This window comes from Orbicella franksi, chromosome 3, assembly GCF_964199315.1.
Source record: "Orbicella franksi chromosome 3, jaOrbFran1.1, whole genome shotgun sequence".
In the NCBI taxonomy this organism is placed as follows: Eukaryota; Metazoa; Cnidaria; class Anthozoa; order Scleractinia; family Merulinidae; genus Orbicella; species Orbicella franksi.
The window spans coordinates 6,068,685-6,089,124 of NC_138147.1; the positions used below are offsets into that span (position 1 = coordinate 6,068,685).

The 20,440-nt window shown below is 40.6% G+C and overlaps 4 protein-coding genes across 5 annotated transcripts in view; 1 reads left to right on the plus strand and 3 right to left on the minus strand.

Moving 5' to 3' along the window:
* Positions 1 to 8,105, minus strand: part of LOC145480907 (uncharacterized) — a 33,583-nt gene extending 25,478 nt beyond the window's left edge. Inside the window, exons 1-6 of one of the 2 annotated variants that reach the window (XM_081459246.1) lie at positions 7,406 to 8,105; positions 5,386 to 5,549; positions 4,364 to 4,668; positions 2,774 to 3,631; positions 1,342 to 1,943; positions 426 to 953 (exon numbers count right to left, since the gene is read on the minus strand). In XM_081459246.1, the coding sequence (XP_081315372.1) occupies positions 426 to 953; positions 1,342 to 1,943; positions 2,774 to 3,631; positions 4,364 to 4,668; positions 5,386 to 5,549; positions 7,406 to 7,666 (2,718 nt within the window). In that variant the 5' untranslated portion in view covers positions 7,667 to 8,105. The remainder of the gene's footprint in view (positions 1 to 425; positions 954 to 1,341; positions 1,944 to 2,773; positions 3,632 to 4,363; positions 4,669 to 5,385; positions 5,550 to 7,405) is intronic. The other variant, XM_081459247.1, reaches the window with a different exon arrangement.
* A 60-nt stretch (positions 8,106 to 8,165) lies between these two features.
* Positions 8,166 to 13,727, plus strand: LOC145480910 (Fanconi anemia core complex-associated protein 100-like). Its single transcript, XM_081459250.1, has 5 exons — positions 8,166 to 8,362; positions 8,489 to 8,625; positions 9,436 to 11,791; positions 12,667 to 12,741; positions 13,187 to 13,727. Exons 1-5 carry the CDS (start codon positions 8,204 to 8,206, stop codon positions 13,331 to 13,333), a joined length of 2,874 nt encoding a protein of 957 aa, XP_081315376.1. The 5' UTR covers positions 8,166 to 8,203; the 3' UTR covers positions 13,334 to 13,727.
* Positions 13,728 to 13,879: 152 nt separating this feature from the next.
* On the minus strand, positions 13,880 to 16,114 carry LOC145480917 (uncharacterized). The gene is made up of 3 exons (XM_081459260.1): positions 15,930 to 16,114; positions 15,446 to 15,574; positions 13,880 to 14,655 (listed from the first exon to the last, which is right to left on the minus strand). Exons 1-3 carry the CDS (start codon positions 16,090 to 16,092, stop codon positions 14,543 to 14,545), a joined length of 405 nt encoding a protein of 134 aa, XP_081315386.1. The 5' UTR covers positions 16,093 to 16,114; the 3' UTR covers positions 13,880 to 14,542.
* A 1,542-nt stretch (positions 16,115 to 17,656) lies between these two features.
* LOC145482979 (small ribosomal subunit protein bS6m-like) lies at positions 17,657 to 20,438 on the minus strand. Its single transcript, XM_081461607.1, has 3 exons — positions 20,350 to 20,438; positions 19,980 to 20,119; positions 17,657 to 18,943 (listed from the first exon to the last, which is right to left on the minus strand). Exons 1-3 carry the CDS (start codon positions 20,392 to 20,394, stop codon positions 18,763 to 18,765), a joined length of 366 nt encoding a protein of 121 aa, XP_081317733.1. The 5' UTR covers positions 20,395 to 20,438; the 3' UTR covers positions 17,657 to 18,762.
* Between the last annotated feature and the right edge of the window lie 2 nt (positions 20,439 to 20,440).

Below are 20,440 nucleotides of genomic sequence, written 5' to 3' on the forward strand. Positions count from 1 at the left end.
CTGTTTGGCTCTGACAAATTTGTTGGCACAAGATCGAAGACAACTTCATCCCACTGAAGGATCTTCCCGTCATGTTCTGATATTGTAAGGAAACAGGGTCAAATTCTACTGTCTCTTTGGCCTAGGCTTTTATGTGCGCGCCAACGTGAACCTATTGAAGAAATGGATTGAGAAAAAGTATAGACGTTTTTTTTCCTAACAGAATATGTTGAACCACGCGCATTTTCCAGTTCTTCTCAGTTGCGAGGCCTTCCGTCGATTTTCTCGTTTTATTGACGCGTGTACGTAGCCAAGGTCGGCAGCTAATGCGGCAAGGAAAGCTACATTAAGATGCGTGGAAGAACAAAATCAATTGCTGTTGACTTGAAGATCTGATCTCGTCGCTGGCTCTTTTACTCACGTCTAATATTATCCTCTTTTCTTACCTCGGCTGTGACAGTAGCGTTTGTATCAGCTGCAGCCATCTCCTTCACTTTGACTTGAAAACTCACCAGCTCGGCTTTTTTGACAAATCCTTGAGGCGCAGCTTCAGGATCAGTTAACGCTGCACTCACAACCCATTCAGAAGAGCTCCGATTGACAGCGACATGAACCCATTGCTGTCCATCAACCTGTGATCCCACAATGACAAGCGACGGACCAACCGCTAGCCTTATCCCAAACGAGGCTACTGCGTACGAGGAGTCGCAATAAATCGAAAAGCTGAATATTCCTCCCACGAATACACTTTCTAAAGGAAGCACACCGTACACGTCATTTGTAAACAACTGTGGGTTGTCTTGCGGGTGAATTGTAGCGTTGCCTAGTAACGTAGGAGGCAAAGCAGAGTTGCGGAGGCGGTAGGTGATGGTTACAACTTCAGGATCAACAAGAGAGGGGTCTGAGAACCACTGAGGAGGCAAAGGTACTTGAATTTCGGCAATACCATTGGATGCACCTGGCTTGGCAATTGTCTACAGTAAAAATGTCAATCAAACAATCAATCAACCAAACAAAAGTAACTCGACGAAAGCACTCTGTTATTGTTTTACTGCTCCAGTTTGGGTAGTATATATGGGTTATTGACCAAGCGTGAGATCAAGATGGCTGGATATTGGCCACGTTCTTTTTTTGCGTGTTTATGGACCGAGACGGAGTCAGTATCCAGCCGTATTGTTTGATCAAGCTCGGTCAATAAAGGATTTATTATATTGAAAAAAAAAATTCTTGCGGGACAGAGAGGGTATTCCCGAGTGGGCAAGATAGCGCCATCTTACGCCTTCGGGTAGCCAACCACAGCCCTCACCGGAGCTAGCCATATAATAATGAAAACTATTCTGCTAACACATGTGATTTACTTACTTGTAAAAGGCTCCCATCAATCATTGACAGCTTGGCACTGGGTTCGACTTTAACAACAATCTCGCTATCGTCCATCAATGTACGCACATTGTAAGAAGCGTCCTGCACCTGCGCGATAACACGCACCGCTGGCCTGTCCCAATATACATCACTGTTAATCAGCATCGCTCTCACATGCACGGCTTGTTCACGTGATGTTGTATAGTTCATATCAGCACTCACGTCCCCTACAAAAGCACGTAAACTTCCCTCGCTGCCTGGATAACCATTCACGAAGAACCCAAACTGCTGCGCGAGGTTCGATATCCTTTCATCTTGAAGGAAACCTAATTTCTCTGTTTCAAAATCCACAATAGTTCGCGAGTTCAAAGTGTCGCGAGCAATAACTTGGATTAATACCAGTGCTGTAGAGCCATTTACCGAATGTTCGTCATTCTGTAGTCGGACTTCTACCAGGAATTGGAATGTACTGTTCAGTGGCACATACGAACGAAGTTTAAAGACTCCTGTTGTGTTCTCAATTTGGAATGAACCCGAGTCATTTCTCTCAATTATGGAGTAAGAAATGAGGGCAGACCTGACACATAGACTTCTGACGTGAACTGGAAAAATATAAATACACCACTTCAAATAAGTAAACTAGGACTAAAAATTGATCTCAAAAACTTATAAGCACGCTTGTAATTTGCAAACTTTGAATCCGAGTGGCTGGGCAAGCACCTACTATTTAATCACGGAGAACTCGAGGTTCCTATCGGTTAAAAGTAAGTTTAAGTCTGAATGCGAGCCAAGTGGCCCATCAGGCCAGAGCGCATCCCGCTTTCTGAAGCATGAAGTTACTAGGACTATTTGTACTCCCCCCTGGATGGGATGCTAGTCCATTGCAGGGTTAATCCGCTGGTACCCATTCATACACCTGGGTGGAGAGAGACACTGTGAGAGTAAAGTGTCTTGCCTAAGAACACAACACAGTGTCCCCGGCAAGGGCTCGAACCCGGACCGCTCGATACGGAATCCAGTGCACTAACCATGAGGCCATCGTGCCTCCCATCGGTTGAAGCTCTTTGCCAACTAAAAATTCGACATAAACCGAGAGCGAGCCGTCCAACTGTTTTAGCACAATCGACTGACTGTCTGTCCGACAACTATCACTTACCATCCGACAACAACAACTATTGTTTTTCAGAAACTACACGAAAGGGTAAAGTTGATGTTATTTGGCAAGGCTGGCCAGTTCTCGGTGTCATCTTTCAATTAGACAGCTCCTGCGTAGCCAATCAGATGGCGCTTTTTCTCGGGTTCTATCTGATAGTTCGTTTTGGCCTATTACCTGGTACTTATTTAAAAGGTTATGCTAATGATCAATAAAAGGTTCCTGGAGAGCAGGCAAGGTTTCTCAAGTATTCCCAAGTTATCATCATTACATGCTTACCTTGCAGTATTGGAACCCCAATCGGCGTGTCATCGAAGATACTTCTCGTGTAGCGTTCACTGTCGAATTTCAACGTTTCATTGCATTTTGGCGGCCTAACAATATCTCCATCACACTGACAAGATGAAACATTTCTTAGAAACGGACAACTGCAGTTTCTTCCATAGACTTCAATCTCTGAAATTGCAAAATAATCTGTCTTCTGTGGTGAATTCCCCAGATACGAAACCATTGACAACCTAACGTGAGTGGCAAAAGAAAACTCCTGAAGAGTTGAATTCGATTCAAAACTATTTGCTGCTGGCCTTGTAGTTTGAAGTAAATAAAACGGCACGGTCTCGCCGTGGAGAGGATATGAAAATCCTTCAATACAATTAACGCTGTTAGGAAAGTCCAGCTTTCCACGATTCTCCATGCCAAAGGTCGCTCTGCAATCTTGAGCAAAATATTGCCAAGGCAACCATGTCGCGCCGTAATCTGCAGATTTTAAAAGAATCAAACCTCCCGGCGGCCACCATTTAAACGATATTTTAACGACTAACACTTGTTTTACGCCGCCCAGACTCACTGTAAAATTGAGCGGGACTTGCGCTCGTTTAGATTGCCACCAGGTATCAAGGTTACCATCGTTGGCCATGCCTTCATAATGCGCTTTCACATTCACACGCCTCACTGTTTTGTTGTTTTTTGGATTGACACAGTGAAGACCATCAATATCCGACGAAACTAATGGATACTCCACTTGACACCTGCAGCGTGGTGCCAGACGTGGATTGTGAAGGTTTTGTCCAGTGGCGTCTGCTCTGATCTCTGATGGAAGGAGAGGTCCGGCATAAAGATGAGCAGAACCAAGCTCTCCTGTAAGAAACAAGCAAATGAAAGATCACGTTACGACAATTGTAATCTTAGTTTTGTTTAATGCCGACAAACTACCAGACGACTCAGCCGCGATCTATGAGAACATAATGACCCTCAGTCCTTCAAAGTCTAAATTCAAGAGGGTTGAAGTGTTTTTGAAGTTGCGATACTTTCGGTCCCATGCATAACGTATCTACCATCGCACTTTCAGTCAACGCTGACCGAAAACGCACGAGCTCTGGGAACCAGATTGTAAACTGCTTGGAATGTTTCCTGGTACCAACGATCTTGAGTTGTAACTGGGACACAACCCTGATCTTCACCGACACTTGTAACAGATTGCTTGTCACACAGCAGTCTGTCACACTACGGTCTGTCACGCTACAATCTGTCACGCTATACACTGTCATACTATAAGGGACTGGAATAATGGCAGATAAAACCCACATCCACCTGATAGAGCCGATGATCTGGTATACCTATTGCTCAGTATGTGATATAAGACATGCATTGTAACTTTAAGTGCTGGACAAAATCCAAGTACGCAACCATCAAAATGACAGCTATTGAGCAGCGCCTAAAATGTGGTAACACTTATTCATTACATGTGCTGTACTTGTAAGGGGTGTTAATATTCAAGTGAGTGGTATTGTTTGTAGCATTTTACAAAATGAGAACTGAGTAAGAGATTGTAAATTATAATCTTTACCATTCATTTTATAATAATATTACCTTCAAAGAACTGATCTTGTGAAGCATTTGGCATCCCTCCTAAGAAGATACTTCCACTTTGGTTCCAGAGGTTTTGGTAAGTAACCTCTTCAATTACAAGAATTGCATCAACGTACAGTTGTATTGTAGAACTGAAGAGTACAACTGTTACATGGTGACACTGTCCATCAGCTAAACTGTAGTTGACATGCAGTGTGCTCCTTGATCCACTCGCATTGAGATATTCTAGAGACATTTGTTGATTACTGCTGTCAGCAGAAACTGCAAAGACTAAACTTGCATTGTCTTCTTTCCTTGCAACAATACTAAAAGATAATCAGTTGAAATTGAAATGAGCACACTGAGTAATTTATTGAGATGTACAAAGTTAATTTCAGAATAAGTCAACAGAAATGCAAAAATAAAAGTTCTTTGGTAAAAAGATCCTATTTAAGAGTTAACAAAAAACAAAACAGGAAAAAACAAAACAGGAATAAGGATACTGGATAATAATGCTGTGATTGAGACAGACTGCAAATGAGCAACTTGATTAATTCAGGCCACATTTGCACCACCTGTGGCATAGTTCCTTTATGCTTGTACATATTCATGTGTGAACTGATACCTATATTGCAGCATGACTTGATAAAGAGTGCATGATAGTATTGATCCATCAAAGTATAAATACTTGAAAGTGCTGGAGACTATTGTCAGCCACCTTAAGACATCAACAAAAATAGACTTAAGTTAGTTTACTTTCCCCCCATGGAAGGGATGCTAGTCCAACACAGGGTTACCTCCAGCGTTAAGTTCGCTGGTACCCATTTAAATACACCTGGGTGATCATGAAGAGAGGCACTGTAAGTCAGTGAAAAATGTCTTGCCCAAGAACATAACACAGTGTCCCTGACCAGAGCCTGAACGCAGACCACTTGGTCCAGAAGCAAGCACACTAACCATGAGGCCACTGTGCCTCTGCATATTTCTGAGTGGAAAGGGGTAATGAGAGTTCATATATAGCAGAACAACAACAAGCAACTCACCCTCTATCTCCTGGTTCTTGGCTCAAATGAATGGTAAGTGTAAATCCTTGAGATTCATTGAACGCTTCAGGTGACCTTGAAATAAAACCATTTGTGCCATTTAACTGGACTGTTCTTTCTCCTTGTTCAGTACAAACTTCACTTGATTGATTTATTAATTCCGCCTGGAAAGAAAACACAGTCAGATGACATTGGTCTTGTTGCTATTAAGACCACAATCAATAAAAATGATATGGGAAAACCTTTCATTAAATTGACATCAATTGATAAATTCAAATAATATGTGTTGTCGATAATATTATCAATCCATAGAAAGCAATAATCACATCCTGGTGAAGTTTCGTGTTATTGATTTTCTTGGATTTATTGATCGTTATAGAATCAATTTAAGCTTAGTTTTTCTCTATTAGTTTATGCTTTTAAAAACTGTGTTCGTTAACGCAGTGTTTGTGGCTTGAGATGAAATTTATGAGACCACATAATAATTATGTTCTTATATGCAATTTTATTCCCAGGTTGATTTCATTTCTGATCAATAAATGGTAACTGTGAAGGACAGCTCTCAAAACACCTGTTAGCCAACTGTCGGCCAACTGTCAGCCAAAAACTGTCGGCCAAATGTTGGCCTTTTGTCAGCCGTCTATGGGCTGACTATCAGCCAACTGTTGTCCAACAGACAGCCAACAGGTTTTGGCTGAAACACAGACCAACAGTCGGCCAACAAATATAATGGCCGACAGTCAGTGATCTGTCGGTAACATGTCGGTAACATGTCGGTAAGTTAGTGATGAGATGTATTACATTTTTGAAACCATTTTATTGATCGGGTATATTACTCTATTCCTGTCTGTTCCACAGCAAACGTTTTGTTTTAGAAAACTGTTGGTAGTTGGTCGGGAGCTCTTCGGTAACCTGTCAGCTGACAGCTTACCGACAGTCAGTTTCGGGACCTTTTCAATTACCCAATAAATTGTACAATAAGTCAGTATATTTGATAAATTTGATAATTATCAATAAATTGATAATGCCCGGAGGGTGGGTACTCCCTTATATGGTCTATATAGGTATGTGCAGCCTCAAAGGGTAGGGTTTTTCAGCCATTTTGGTCTTTCATAGGGTATCGATTTTGGCCATTTTGGTCATAAATTGGGTATGGTTTTAGCACTCTAGTCTTGAATTGGGTATGTTTCTTAGAAGAAGCTACTTTTTCATCATTATCAATAAGACCGTCAACAAGAGCCCTTCATAACTTATGTTTAGGGCAACTGTGTCAGCCGCAACGTTCATAAATAGGCTATAGAATTTTTGGTCAGGTCATAAATAGGGTAGCAAAACTGCAGATTTTGGTCATAAATAGGGTAAGGGTTTTGGGAAGTGGGCTGCACACTCCCCCCAACTTTTCTAGAAGCACCCCCTCCCCCAGGGATAACACTAACTGAAAAATCTATAATAATTATTGATATATACTCATGAGTCGAACCCTTTCATTGATATTTTGCTAGTTCCTATTTAACCCTATATATCCCTAGCTACAGATCAAGATGGGTTGTGAGGGTACTGTCTGAATGATCTGGCCATAAACCCAGACCACTCGCATCGGGAGACATCACCTGGGAGCCCACCTGGGAGCTTAACCCAAGATTCTGAACTTTTGCAGTCAAGATCTGAGCTTTTGTAGTCAGATGTCAACTTTGAATCACGCAAGTTGCGATTGCCAAAAGATAATAAAACTAATTTACTTTAAATGTTTAAATGTTTAGCACCATAACCACCGATCTATACATATCAACGGTTGTTTCGTAATAATCCTCTTTCGAAATACAACTCAGTCGCCTTGCAAATATGAAGAAAAAGCTTCGTCACTGTCCGGCATTGTTTATGTTTAAAACAAAGAACCCAATCAAATATATGTTACAAAGAGGATCAGAGTCGAACTAATCTTTCATAAATGGATCACACTCTCCTGAATGTAACTTGATACTATATTTAACACTTAGCACAACACGTTTAAGAATATTACCTCGCCATGAAAGTTCCCCGTAGCAACAAGATCCACGCTAAATGGCATATTCTCTCCAAACGGACATCGAGCGTCACAGTAATCGATCTCGTGACAACGTTGAAGGCGGTCAACAGCCAAGCAGAATTCATCGTTTCCTTGCAAACCACAAGAGTCGTTCGATGAAACAATTGCCTCTCCATAGAGTGCGAAATTTGTTTGTCCATAAATAGGCAAAACACCCGCGATTAATAACAATACCTGCAAACCCCAAGGAGGCATGCTTACCGCGAAACTGAGTGATAGAGATTCATTGAGCTTATTACTGTTCTTCGAACGAGTTTACCTCAGTTTATAACGTCATGTACGGAAGGAAATGCTTGTGAAACCATGGCAAGACCTTCTGCAAACATCCACAGCTTCACCCAGTTGCACCGTCAAAGACAGCCCGGAAACTCGACAAAGTTGCCAAGAAGTTGGCAGTCAAAAAACATTCGAATTCTGCAGCATTCTGCTCGCCTTCTCACTGTCAACGATAAGGTCGAATTTGACTTTCCCGTAACTTTGATTTCTCTGGTGCCTGCAACGGCAATTTTATCTCTCGTGGAATACGCCGCAATGGCTTGCACAAAAAATTTCGAGGGGGAATGAAATGTCAAATTGTCAATAATTAATTTATTCCAAACATATTTAATGTTTGGGTTTGCGACTGTTTGCCATTTTACACATTGATTTGAGCCGTCTGGCTCTCAGCGGTACCTTCCAGTGAGTACCCATAATTCTCTCGAGCGCGCGGTTCAAAATGATGAAGGTCACAAAATGGCGGAAAACGAAGTGAAAACATTGCAAAGATTTGCCTCTATAGCTCCATCTGCACCTCCGTCTATACAGACCGTGACTGTTTCTAAGCGAAAAAAGATAGTACTGCTGTCTAATGGCAACGAGTTTCTTTATTTGATAGCTGAAGACAGCATAGACGTAAGCTAAAATTTGTCATGGTGCCTATATGTGAATTTTGCAACATAACATTTTACCTCTTACTTTGCAATCGACGCAGAGATAATAGTAATTATAGAGCTCTTAACATTTAACCTCAATTTTCAGCACACCTTTCGATTCCCCTCTTCGATTACGACTGTTCGTTTCCAAGAGTGGAATGGAAAGAGACGAATATTTGCAGCAACCGTGGATGGGAATATTTTTGCTGTTTCTTTACCAGAGAATCTGACCAAAAGCAAGAGGTATAACTTTCCATAGAGTGAAATTTCAATACAGAATCCAAGTCTTATAGTCAGGATGTGTTTTTTTTTTGTGCATGTTACCTGGTTTTGAATTTGGTCATACCCCATTGACCAGTAGTTCGGTGACCAGAGAGGATGTGGATGTCAAGGCAGTTAATACAGCCACACCTCTGCTTCAATTATTTGCCACCATGGGAGTGGTTGTGTAGTTCCAGCAAATATCCATACCTCCCCCACAGAAGGGATTTTTTCTTAGACCCCCTCCCCACCCCTCTGGAAATTTCAATTAAGCTTCATACATTTCTTTAAATATTTTGGTCTTACTGAACCCCTACCCCCAGGAAATTCCAATCCCTTCTGTTAGGGGAGTGTAGATATTTTCTGGAACTGCATGTTTTTACAGAAGAATTCACTGAACACAACAAACTTTACCATTAGGCCTTGTTTACGAGTGGATTTTCAAAAAGCAACTTAGATAAATTGAACATGAAGTGCTTTGTTGATGTGCTTCCAGCATTTACACTGCTAAATTAAGTGTGTTGTTTTGTGATAGGAATCCAGCTGAAATTATTTAGATGTAAACCAGGGTGACCCCATGAGAGTTAGTGATCCCAAAAGGCCACCTTAAAGTTCTTTCAAATTTTGATATCATTGAGCATGGACAGAAAAGCTATGGACACTTCTAGGATTATTGCATTTGCAGAATTCCTAAATTTGACAGATATTTAGGCAGCATGTTTGTGATTACAGTGTCATTCAATATGTAAAAAATTACTTTGCTTTATTGTATGCAAATGATTACCAAACAAGAGAGAGGAAGGAGATTGGAGAGCTCAATCTGGAAGTCACTAGTGGTGAAACAAAACTAATTCAGAATGATGAGAATGACATCTTTGGAGAACTCCTTGCTGGTACAAGTGCTACTGTTGGAAAAACACCCCATAAACAGTCACTTAAATCTTTGAAGAGCACGACAGTGATTGATGTAGGAAGTGCAGTTTTATTTGAGCAGAGTTTAAAAACTTTTATTCCTATTGGAGACAAGTTGATATGTTGTAGAACTTCAGACAAAGGCTACTTTTTGTCTTTGTTTGGAACAGTAGTACCTAATAGCAATGTTCTGATGCCAGCTTATGAAGCCCTTCCAGAGCTCAAATCAAAAGTAGAAGTGCCATCGCTTATGTCTTCATGGGAAGAAAGCCAAAGAAGTCGTCACTGGAGTTATACACCCCAGTTATGCTGTGTACAACCAAGTAGCACTGTGTCGTGTTCATTGTGTCCAGTTATTGAAAGACCATTATTTAACAAGCTTTTTAACTGGGAAGCATCCCTCTTGGACTCACCAGTTGTTATGCTTGGTGGTGAAGACGGGCAAATACTATTTTGGCCTGTCAACAGCTTTGCTCTCACAAGCACAAATCCTGAGACTCTTGGAGGTAGGCAGTCATTTTCACCTCAGTTGCTTTATCATCTGGAACAAAGAGTGTCGGCAATTTATGCAGGAAATATTCATTGTCAAAAGGACTCTTCAGGAGTAAGCAGCACTAAATGCAAAAAAGATTCCACTGGTTATTGCTGCAATGCTCTTGTCTTTGTTGGACATTGTGACAAGATTGTTATTGCTCATGAAAGAAAACCTGAGAAGGGAGATGAAGTAGGAGCTATCCATTTTAGTGGACACACAATTCTTGGACCTGTTCTGTGCTCCTGTTTAAGCAACAGGGGTGACACTCTGGTGCATTCAACAGGAAAAGAAATTTTTGTCACAAGGTTGAGTGTAAATGATGCAATGGATGCAGCAAGCTCTACTCCTGTGTTATCTTCATGCATGTTGACATTGTTCACCACTCTAAGCATGCAGATACCAAACATTTGCACAGTTTGCTGTGTAGAGAAGAAGAACAAGACAACTGGAACAGTGACTCAAGCTTATGCTCTCAATATGAATGGGAGACTGTTACAGTTTGTTTTGCCTGATTCACAAGATGGAGAATCACACATCTACTCAAATGTCTCACCTCAAATGGCTGGTGAGAAAGTGAAGAGTTACTTGAGGGAGATTGAAACTCAGGCAGCAGAACTGGCCAAAGTGAATGCTACCATAGAGACAGAGGATAGTATTTTGAGAGAGCTTAACATGGTTATCCACACTGTCTGCCAACTTGCTAAGGATGCAGCAGTTTCTGGGATAGAAACAACTCAACAGAGTATGTGTCCGATCTCCTGCACTTTTACACCCAGTGTTCTGTCCTGTGACAGTAGTGGAAATAGTTCAGTGTCTTTGCATTGTAAAGTTGTTAATCAAGGGACCTTGATGTTGTCATCTTCCTGGTCTCTGCTGGTTCAGGTACAAGGTCAAGAACCTTGGTGTCGTCAAGTCACAGCAGATTCACACAACATTGGCCGTTCAATGCCGCTGAAGATTTCTAATCCAGGGTCATTCGTAGAGATAGACATCCCCCTTAGCAAGTCTTTCTCTTCATCATTTCACATTGTCGCAGAAGTGCACTTGTATTGTAACTTGAATTCATTACTTGCTGGTGTCAGAACAGATCCAAACGCAGGAGATTTCTTCAAGACGCCTGTTGAAGATGTGCTGATACCGATCAGTAGGCGTGTGTTTGATGTGCTTCATTTTGTGCGACCTCATCAGATGGAATCACCCATTTCTGTGAAAAATCCACTACCAGGTTCCAAGGAAGAGCTTTTACAAACCTTAGACAAACTCAACTCAGAAATCCAATTTACGATAAACAAGGAGGATCTATTTGGGCAGAGTGGAGCAGAGAATGCAGAGAGATCTTTGCAATTTGGAAGCTACTCTGCAAGTTTTCTTGTTTCTCAGGACGCCGTGAGCTTCATGAAAATTGTTGCTCAAAACAGTTCTGCTCAAAATGCAACTCAGGAAACTGTACAATCTTTAACACCACAGGCTACTGTTTTGCACTTTATTCTCACGGATTCCAGCATCAACCATCAGCAGATTGATTTCAAGTATTCAGGCATTAACTTGCTAACTGTTAATGGTAGTCAAGCATCACTACGCGTGAAGCCTGCGACAGGATATGTAACATCGGCTGATGGTCCGCCCTTGGAGGTCGCATTACACTGTTCATCTATACCGCTCCTCTGCCGCCTGCACGAGGCGGTGTTAGCAAGATTTCAAGTAAGTTGATAAAATTCCCATATCGTGACATACCCTTACAACATTGCGAACTGAAGTTCTCGAATGTAAGTTGTTTAGCCCCCAAGTCGATTAGTCCCTAGGCGGTTAGCACCCAACCAGAAGTTGATTAGCCCCTATTCACGCTTAAAAAACGAGAAATAGAGAGTGTTTTCGAGATCCGGTTGGCGGCTAATCAACTTCTACTTGGGGGGCTAATGGTTAGCGGCTAATGGTTAGGGGCTAAAAGACCGGATAACAGGTGCTCGCACTTTGTACTGAGTTGATTGCTTGCTCTGTTTAGAGCAATTTTTGCTCTGTTCAGAGCAATTTTCTAGTTGTGAGTAGAGATCATTTTGACCAATCACAACAAACATAAATAGAGCAATTAACCAATCAGAACTTGATGCAAAAAAAATTGCAAGGTGGTGCCAAGTGTTATACAACGCACGTTACCGTGTTGTGCTCCTGTTTCGATGACAAAACACGGAGAGCACTACAGAAAAGACCAAGGGCCGTTATTTTTACCGCGCGTTCCCGAGAATAAGAGAATTATTGCGACTAAAAATTACAGGAAAATCGCGTGGAATCATTTGGGTCAGTGTCCGGTCCAGTGCTTAGCTTGGAATATATTGTACCGACAACAGAGGTACGTGATTAACTGAAAAAGGGGGCAATGTCAAATGATTTTGACCGATCATGCTTGGTCAATAAATGGCTTATTCCATAGCTTCATCAACGGAACATGGCGGCAATCCCGCGCGGCGAGCAAGCTAAAATCATCTTGCCTGTTGGGATTTCCCATCAAAGTCATCCTTCGCGGAACTAGCCAAGGTATATAATTTCATGTTGTTTTGATTTCAAACTTCTTTCCCTAGCCTGTCATCAAACGTGAGACCAGAAAAAGTCAAATGCGAGCATATGACCTTCAGAAAGCAGTAGAGAAACTCCAGGTACAAATTAGTAGATGTTATGTACTTTTACATATATTTGAATTACGGATAAATTATACGTGAAATTAATGGAAACAGTTTGCTTCTTGTTGGTGACCTGCAGTCCCAGAAAATAACAACCGAAACGCACAACTTTGAAAACAACAAAAGTAATTTTAAATCGTTGCAATATGTGTAACATGACAAAATGGTTTGGGCGCCGAACTTGAAATCCGGAGGTGGCGGATTCAAGTCCCGCTGTGACCACTAAGCTGGAGTTGTTTCTCGGTAGACCGTGGTTCAACTCCTCGGTCATGCTTGTAAATAGCCAACTGATCTGCCTCCCGCCAGCTGGGATTTTTAAGCCTATTATGTTTATTCTTTCAGTATAGCTGGCATACCAGTGAACTAGCCAGGTGTATAAAAAAACAACATTTGAACATTTTTTGATCATTAATTATTTTAGACTCTGCAAGTGAAGATCATGTCGCTGGAGGATGCCGCGTTATCTTCAAGATCATCCCTCAGCCATGATACTAATCAAGGAGTCGAGTTAAAGCTCAAGCTGTGGACACTGTACGAGGAACTTGGACGCATAGTTCTGCTTATCTAATCAGTCGAGTTTGATAGCAAATACCACTCAAGCAGATCTTATTGCGGGTTTAACTGCCAGATTGCGCGATCTTTGCTGTTACGGTTTATTTACTGAAATGTCATTGGTAGGCACAGACGGTTGTGTTGAAGAATCAGTTGTATTGGTATGAAGTAGCCTTGTCTTCTTGCTTGTGCGACATCAATTGAAAAAGGGATGTGTACCATGACTTCTAAAATACCGAAAACAGCGAAAATGTGACTTATAAAGTTTAGAAATGATAGTGAAGTACTGTACAATATACACGTATTTTAAACATTGTTTATTGGTGTCTTCGGTTACAACAAAGTTGCAATATTCAAAAACACTGCCAACTAGCGCTTTGCGTAACACATTATGAAAAAAGGCAATTAAACGGTCTATACGTATGCTTAGCGGATACCAAGGCCCAGTCCAAACTACGTCGAAGAAATTTAACGGCGTTGTCACTCTGAAAACGCATCGAATGTTTTTCGTCCACACTACGCGTAGAGAAATTTTAAAACGCGATGATCATTCATAACTGCGACCATCATTTATGTCTTCACAAAACAAACTATATAAAGTTTAGAACTTTTGATCTCCAAAATCACACTAAACAACCTGTGGGGTGATGGGCTACTTTAAAAAATGTGGAAAGCAAGGCACTTTATAGGAGGAGAGAGAGAGGTGGAAGGGGGTTCGGGGGAGCAGTAAACGCGCTATTACACTGTCAAGCAAACCTTGCCGCTGGGCGGCTGCGTTTACAGAAAATCAAGTAGAATTGGAGCCGGTTCAGGCTGATTTCCATTCAGTCGCTGTGATGGTCAGAAAATGTTTAGCTATTGTCGGACTGTCGAACAGAGCGGTCTTCAACGATTGCTGAGATAGACCTAAGATCTATCCATCTATCTTGACGACCCCTCGAAGACCCCCTCCAAATCTCAAAAACTAAGACCTAAGACCCCTTCTGATTCTCGAAAACTAAGACCTGAGTTTGCTTTAATTTGAAGTTTAAATCAACAATAGGTGTAATTTCTTGAAGATCTGATTCCTGTTTCCTGTTTGGCCATGGGACACTGTCGCTGTTCAGGATGATGTAAAAGGGATTAAGGACAACAAAACGGTAAACGTTTCAAGACGATATATTTGCAATATAACTAGTGAATCTTGTTCTGATTTTTGCTCTGGTACAGAGTTTTGGCCGTTTATCTACTTTCCCCACTGCTTAAGGGTGCTGTCCTTGAATGAGGATGGTATGCCCCACAGTTCTTCGGCTTTTTTAGGACGTTCCTCATCACCAATTTCATCGACCATGGGATCATCTGTGCACAGAAATCAATGTAAATTACTGGACATGGCGGTGTCATTGACAAAAGAAAAACTCTCAAACATATTCACCGGAATTATTATAAACTCTTTTTTTACACTTATGCAAGTCTTACGAGAGGATACCTATCGTTTGACAGAAACGCCACAAACTAGTTACCAATTTGTGGACAAAAAGACAAAAGCGGCGAAGAAAATGGTACATTGAAAATGTTTTGTCAAACGAAGCAAAATTTTTTGTTACATGAGAATTTCAAACTAGTACATGACTTTTTGCATATGAGCTGGCGTATATAGTAACATTGGTACATGACAAATGTTTGTACGAAGCATCAAACCATTCGTACTGAAGAGTACACAACTTCGTGTAATCTCACAGGAGTTAGAGTGGTTTTCGATTCAGTGTCGTAAAACCAAAACCAAAGTAATCACTCTAGCCAATCACAAAGGACACAGACAATACAGTGAGCTAAATCAAAACTTAAAGTTTTATTACACGTATCTGACGCGAAGCGCGGGAAAACGCGTGCTAACGAGTTGACGATTGGTGTTGGTTTTGCTTCTGATTGGATGACAAAGTGGCGCGAGATCTTTAAACCAATCGCGTAGCTTGGTAAAGCAAAACCCATTACTTTTCGACACTCGAATGAAAACCACCCTAAATCTTTGTTGATAGCAGTTTATTGGCCATGTCCCAAGTTCCCAGAGGCCGCGATCCTTTCGGTCAGCACCAAGAATACGCTGACCGAAAAAGCACCGGCCCTTGGGATGAGATTGTGTCCCTACCTGGGTCGACTGTTTCATGTATTTCATCGTCAACTCCGTAGACTTGACCATTCACCAGTTTTTTTGTCCCTTCGTCACGTGGACCAACTCCATCGACCGGTGGTACTTCTCCATCGACCGGCGGTGGTTCTGTTCAAAGAGTTGTATTGAACAGAGGTCAGGTATCACTATGCATCATAGCTTCGAAAATTTACAAACCTTGAAATAAAGTTCCAGCTTTGATTTCAAATTGTTCAGTTCTACTACACCGGAACTACCAAGAATTAAGAGTGAAAGAGATTCCAGCGGTCTAGCTTTTACAAATTCTGTCCTTGTAACTTGCAAGAACTAATAAAAAGTAATTTGTCTCCCTTCAAAATTCACTCAAATTTGATTGTGACGTCGCCAGTTAGCGTCAACAGCGAGCACCTGGGAGCCCTGGGTACTAAGCAAATCTATTGGATCATTTCCAGAAGAGCAATAGAAATTGCAAAATTTTGCTCACCGGTAGACGACGGCCGTGAGATGCAAAAAGGAACGGAAGCCAGCAGTAGTAACCCTTGCAGATGCATCTTGCATGACTTCACTGCAAAGCAAACAGGAAAAAAAATGACTCCTGAAGCGAAAATCAATCCAGTTGTCGCTAGGTAACCAACAAGGAAAATCATTGAAAACTTAATTTTGTCTTTGTTATCAAGAAGTAAAGGAATTTTTTCCTCTTTCGTCAATTATTGGGCCGCTGCTCTTTCCAGTCACGGAATCGAAAGGAAAGGAAATGAAAGTAAAGAAGAATGTTTTCGAACTATGTTCGAAACATGAGACAAACCGTAAATGTTTGACTCGGGCAAACCTTATTTTGAATAGTGACACTAGCGTTTTTACTACACAACATTGCCTCATCGCCTGAGTGCCTTTGTAATTGCTTTCAAATAATTGATTATTTGTTTTAATAAACATGATAGAGATGGACATTACCATATCATTACTCCGTGCTTGTATTTGATATGGTCGAAGAGGGTTGAGGTTAGGTTCCAATTCACTTAGCTGCTGCCTGCTGCATTGTGTTATGACAATTAGACGGGAATGGGAACATCTACTTTTTGGATGGACAGCCGGCTGTCTGTTTTTCTCTCGAAATTCAGCGGGGGTTATGAGGCGAGACGTTTTTTAGCCTACGCAGAATGGGACGAATCATGGGCACTCGGCCATACCGCCCTTTTCCGTTCGCGATAGCTAAACACTCGTCGAAGTGGCTGTTAGAGAAAAAGCTGGCTGCCACCAGTCTACTTTTTGCTGTTTTTGGTCCAAAACGCAAGAAAAAAAAGGCTGTTGGGGCGTTTGGTAAGTTTTACCGAGCAATCTGTGTTGTGAAGGTTATGGCCGCAGGGCGCCAGTTAACCTGTTACGTCATCAAATTGCAAGTGTTTCGAGACCACTCCTGGTTGTTTTCAGAGAAACAAAGAGAATTTCAAAGAATTCACCGAACTGCATGATACCGCAATGCTCTTTGTTTTTTCCAAATAAATTAACTTATCGCGCGTCAATGAAGCCCTGATTAACGCGGAATGCGGAAAGTTATCATAACAGCTTTTATTTGTTTTTAACGAGTATTTGTCATGACAGTGTTTCCAGAATAATAATAAAAAATTAAAAGGGCTTCTTAAGTGGTCACCGACCCTTTTTGACTGTTTCCACTCTTTTTAAATAAAAATAAAAATGAATACATAACTTTATTAGCGTGTCAAAATTCTAGCTCACTGTGAAACAGTAAGCTAATTGTGGACACCTCTTACAGTGCGACTACACCGACCAAGGCCACTTTTATTCTTTGCAAATTGACCACTGGCATTTTTAAAGTTTGAAACTCGTTACTAATCAAAATAACCTCAAATTTGTTGTCTTTGTAATGTACAGCTTGATTACATGGACAATCTGTTTGAAAACTATAGTTAAACTCCACGATTTTTGTTCGTTAAATTGTATAAAATTTTGTCTGGCGGCCTTGGTTAGAGTAGTCACTCTGTAAAATAAGAGTGTATGTTTATATCATAACGCAGTTATGTACGCAACGTTTATCGTGTTTTTAGTTACAAAACGAACAAAACTAACTTTATTTTTAAAGCTTCTGATTTCCAAAATCGCATAAAACAACCTGTGGGGTGATGGGTTACTTGCAAAAAGCCGTGGAAAGCAAGCCGCACTTTATAGGGAGAGAGGTGGGGGTGGGGGGAGGGGGGTGGGATTGTCGGTAAACGCACTTTTACACTGTCAAACAAACCTTGCCGCTGGGCAGCTGCGTTCGCAGAAAATCATGAAGAATTGGAGCCGATTCAGGCTGACTTCCACATGGTCGCTGCAATCGTTAGGAAACGTTTAGTCATTGTCAGACTCTTGAACAGACTCTTCAATGATTGTCGAGATAGACCTCAGATCTATCCGTCTATCTCAACGACAGATGGATGGTGTCTCAAAAACTTAAGACCCCGTCCGATTCTCAAAAAATAAGTCTTAAGACCCCCTCCAAATCTCAAAAACTAAAACCTAGTAACACCCCCTACGAATCTCAAAAACTGAGACCTACGAGCCCTTCTGAATCTCGAAAATTTAAGACCTGAGTTTGCTTTACTTTGAAACCTTTTACTTTGTCATTTTTGAAGATCTAATTCCTGTTCAATCAATCAATGTTTGATATTTCCTGTTTGGCCATGGGACACTGTCGCTGTTCAGGACAATGTAAAAGGGATCGAGGACAATAAAACAGTAAATGTTTCATGATGATTTATTTACAATATAATATGACACGAAATGAGGCAACCTGGTTCCCATTGCCTTTTTCTTTGGGGGCAGAGCGGGTATCCTGCTGATCCTGCCCCCAAACAAGGGAAAAGGCCATGAGAATGAGTTTGGAAAAGAGGTGATACAATGGTCAGTCTGAATCACATGTAACACAACTGTGTCATGTGCACAAGTTTTGGCATGAACAGTCAGGCTCTCTTCTAATCTTCACCTCCTGGTCAGTAGTCGTTAGTTAGCTTTTGTTGCAAATCAACTCAAACAGATTGTAAATACTGTCTTGCATTACACCGAAGATGATGATGTCTTTTTTCAAAACATGTTTGTGAAATTTAAAAGTCTCTTCTTATTTCTGAAGTTGTGCTGTTTCTTTTCAAAGTCTTGTTCTACTGTAACTTTTTCCAAGTCTCCTATTACAAAAGTCCTGGTCCTGCTTGACCAAAAATTAACTTATTAAATTTATGCAAATATCGATTTTATTTGCAAACGAATAAAACAGCAACTATGTTTTCCTCTTATATCATCTTGTGTACAGACCTATTAATTTAAGTACTCGGAGGCTTATAACTGTTCCAGCATTTCAGAAGGTTGTGTTCTTTTTCCTTTGGTTCATAGCAACTCCTCACTCTAACTAATCTTGGTCGTATCAGATCAATATCTGTGTCCAGCTCATTTTTTAACTCTTTGAGACCATCTGCTCCCAAGACCAAGTTAATTAAGAAGTATCTGAAAAACAAATGTCAGCTTAAGTTGTCTATTCAAAGAACATTTTCTACCCCATTCCACCCACTCCTCAAACAAAAATAAGATCAATCACTAAATTTAATGTCCTCCTCATACTCCCACACAGCAAATATGTAAATCAGTTATTTTCAGTTTTTGACTCGCCCTTGTAACTGATGTGTTTACTGTGTCTAAATAAAATGTATGCATGAGTATGTACGTCCCTCCCCTTCTCCGAGTCAAGGCATCAAGTCAAATGAGTCAATGTATTGATGAAAGGTTTTGCATTAGATATAAATGTACTTGAAGGTTTAACCTTTAGGGCCAGGTTTTTTCTTGAAAGGAGGCTAACGCAAAGAACACACCAAACACAAAGAACACAAGCCATTAGGTGTGTGTTTCCACAGCTTTTGCGAGTTTTCACAAACTTTCACTTGTGTTCTATATCTCGATAGAAACACAGAGAACATGATTCCTATTTCTTTTAGAAAATACCACGACAAGAAAAAGAAAAACAAGTTGTTTACTTTGATCATCAAAATGTAAATTCTCTTTGCTCGTACCATCATTACATCAACAGCTTCTGCTAGTTCTGTGTTTCTATCAAGTTTAAGTAGAATTCTACTGGTGCTCTATCACAAACTGCATTCTCTGATTGGCTACACTACTCACTATCTATTCTGTGATAGATAGTGAGTAGTGTAGCAGTGTGCCCTTGTTAACAAAATGACGACTGCTTCTTGACATTTTCAAAGTGTCTGTGAAGAAGATTTAGATAAAGTTTTGAATGACTAGTAGATTTATACTAAAACAATTAGATCATTCACCCTCAATTTCTATGCGTGATAGTCGATAAGGGCCCAGCCAGGGTCAACTATCACGCTTAGAAATCTTGCGATCGTAATCTAATTGTTTGATAGAAATAACATTTTAAACCAATCAGCGCACATATTTTCTTTGGGCTGTTTTCTAAAATGTATTGTAAGCTACATTTTTCTTAGCATGATCCATTGAAATTAAATCCTGCAATTACAATTACCTTCCATGCGTGTTCCACTCATGATGTGCTCTAATTCTGTAAGGTAGTTCTTGCTCTCCAAGGTTTTCCATTTTCTTTACTACACCTCCTTTGTCTATTATAAATAGAGCTGTTCGGCGGAGCACTGAAGCAAGACCCTCCTATTGTATTTTAATTTTAAACAATGAGGTTAATGGCGTAGTATAATAAAAAACATGTAGTTACTTATCTGATTTATTTACTACAATTTAATCTTGACTATATGTAAAAGAAAGAAAGTTTATGATAATAATAATCAGGATTTGCTATTAAAAGCTTCACTTCCAGACATTATTAGAAAGAAAATTTAACCGAGAAGCTTTGAAAAGCTACCATAATCATCTGCTCTCACCTTTGTTAGCAGTTTTGTTATCAAAGCCAGTTCGTATTCGGGCATTTTGGCCTCGAAAATGTAAAGTGATCAGGCACAGAAATAGTCAGGG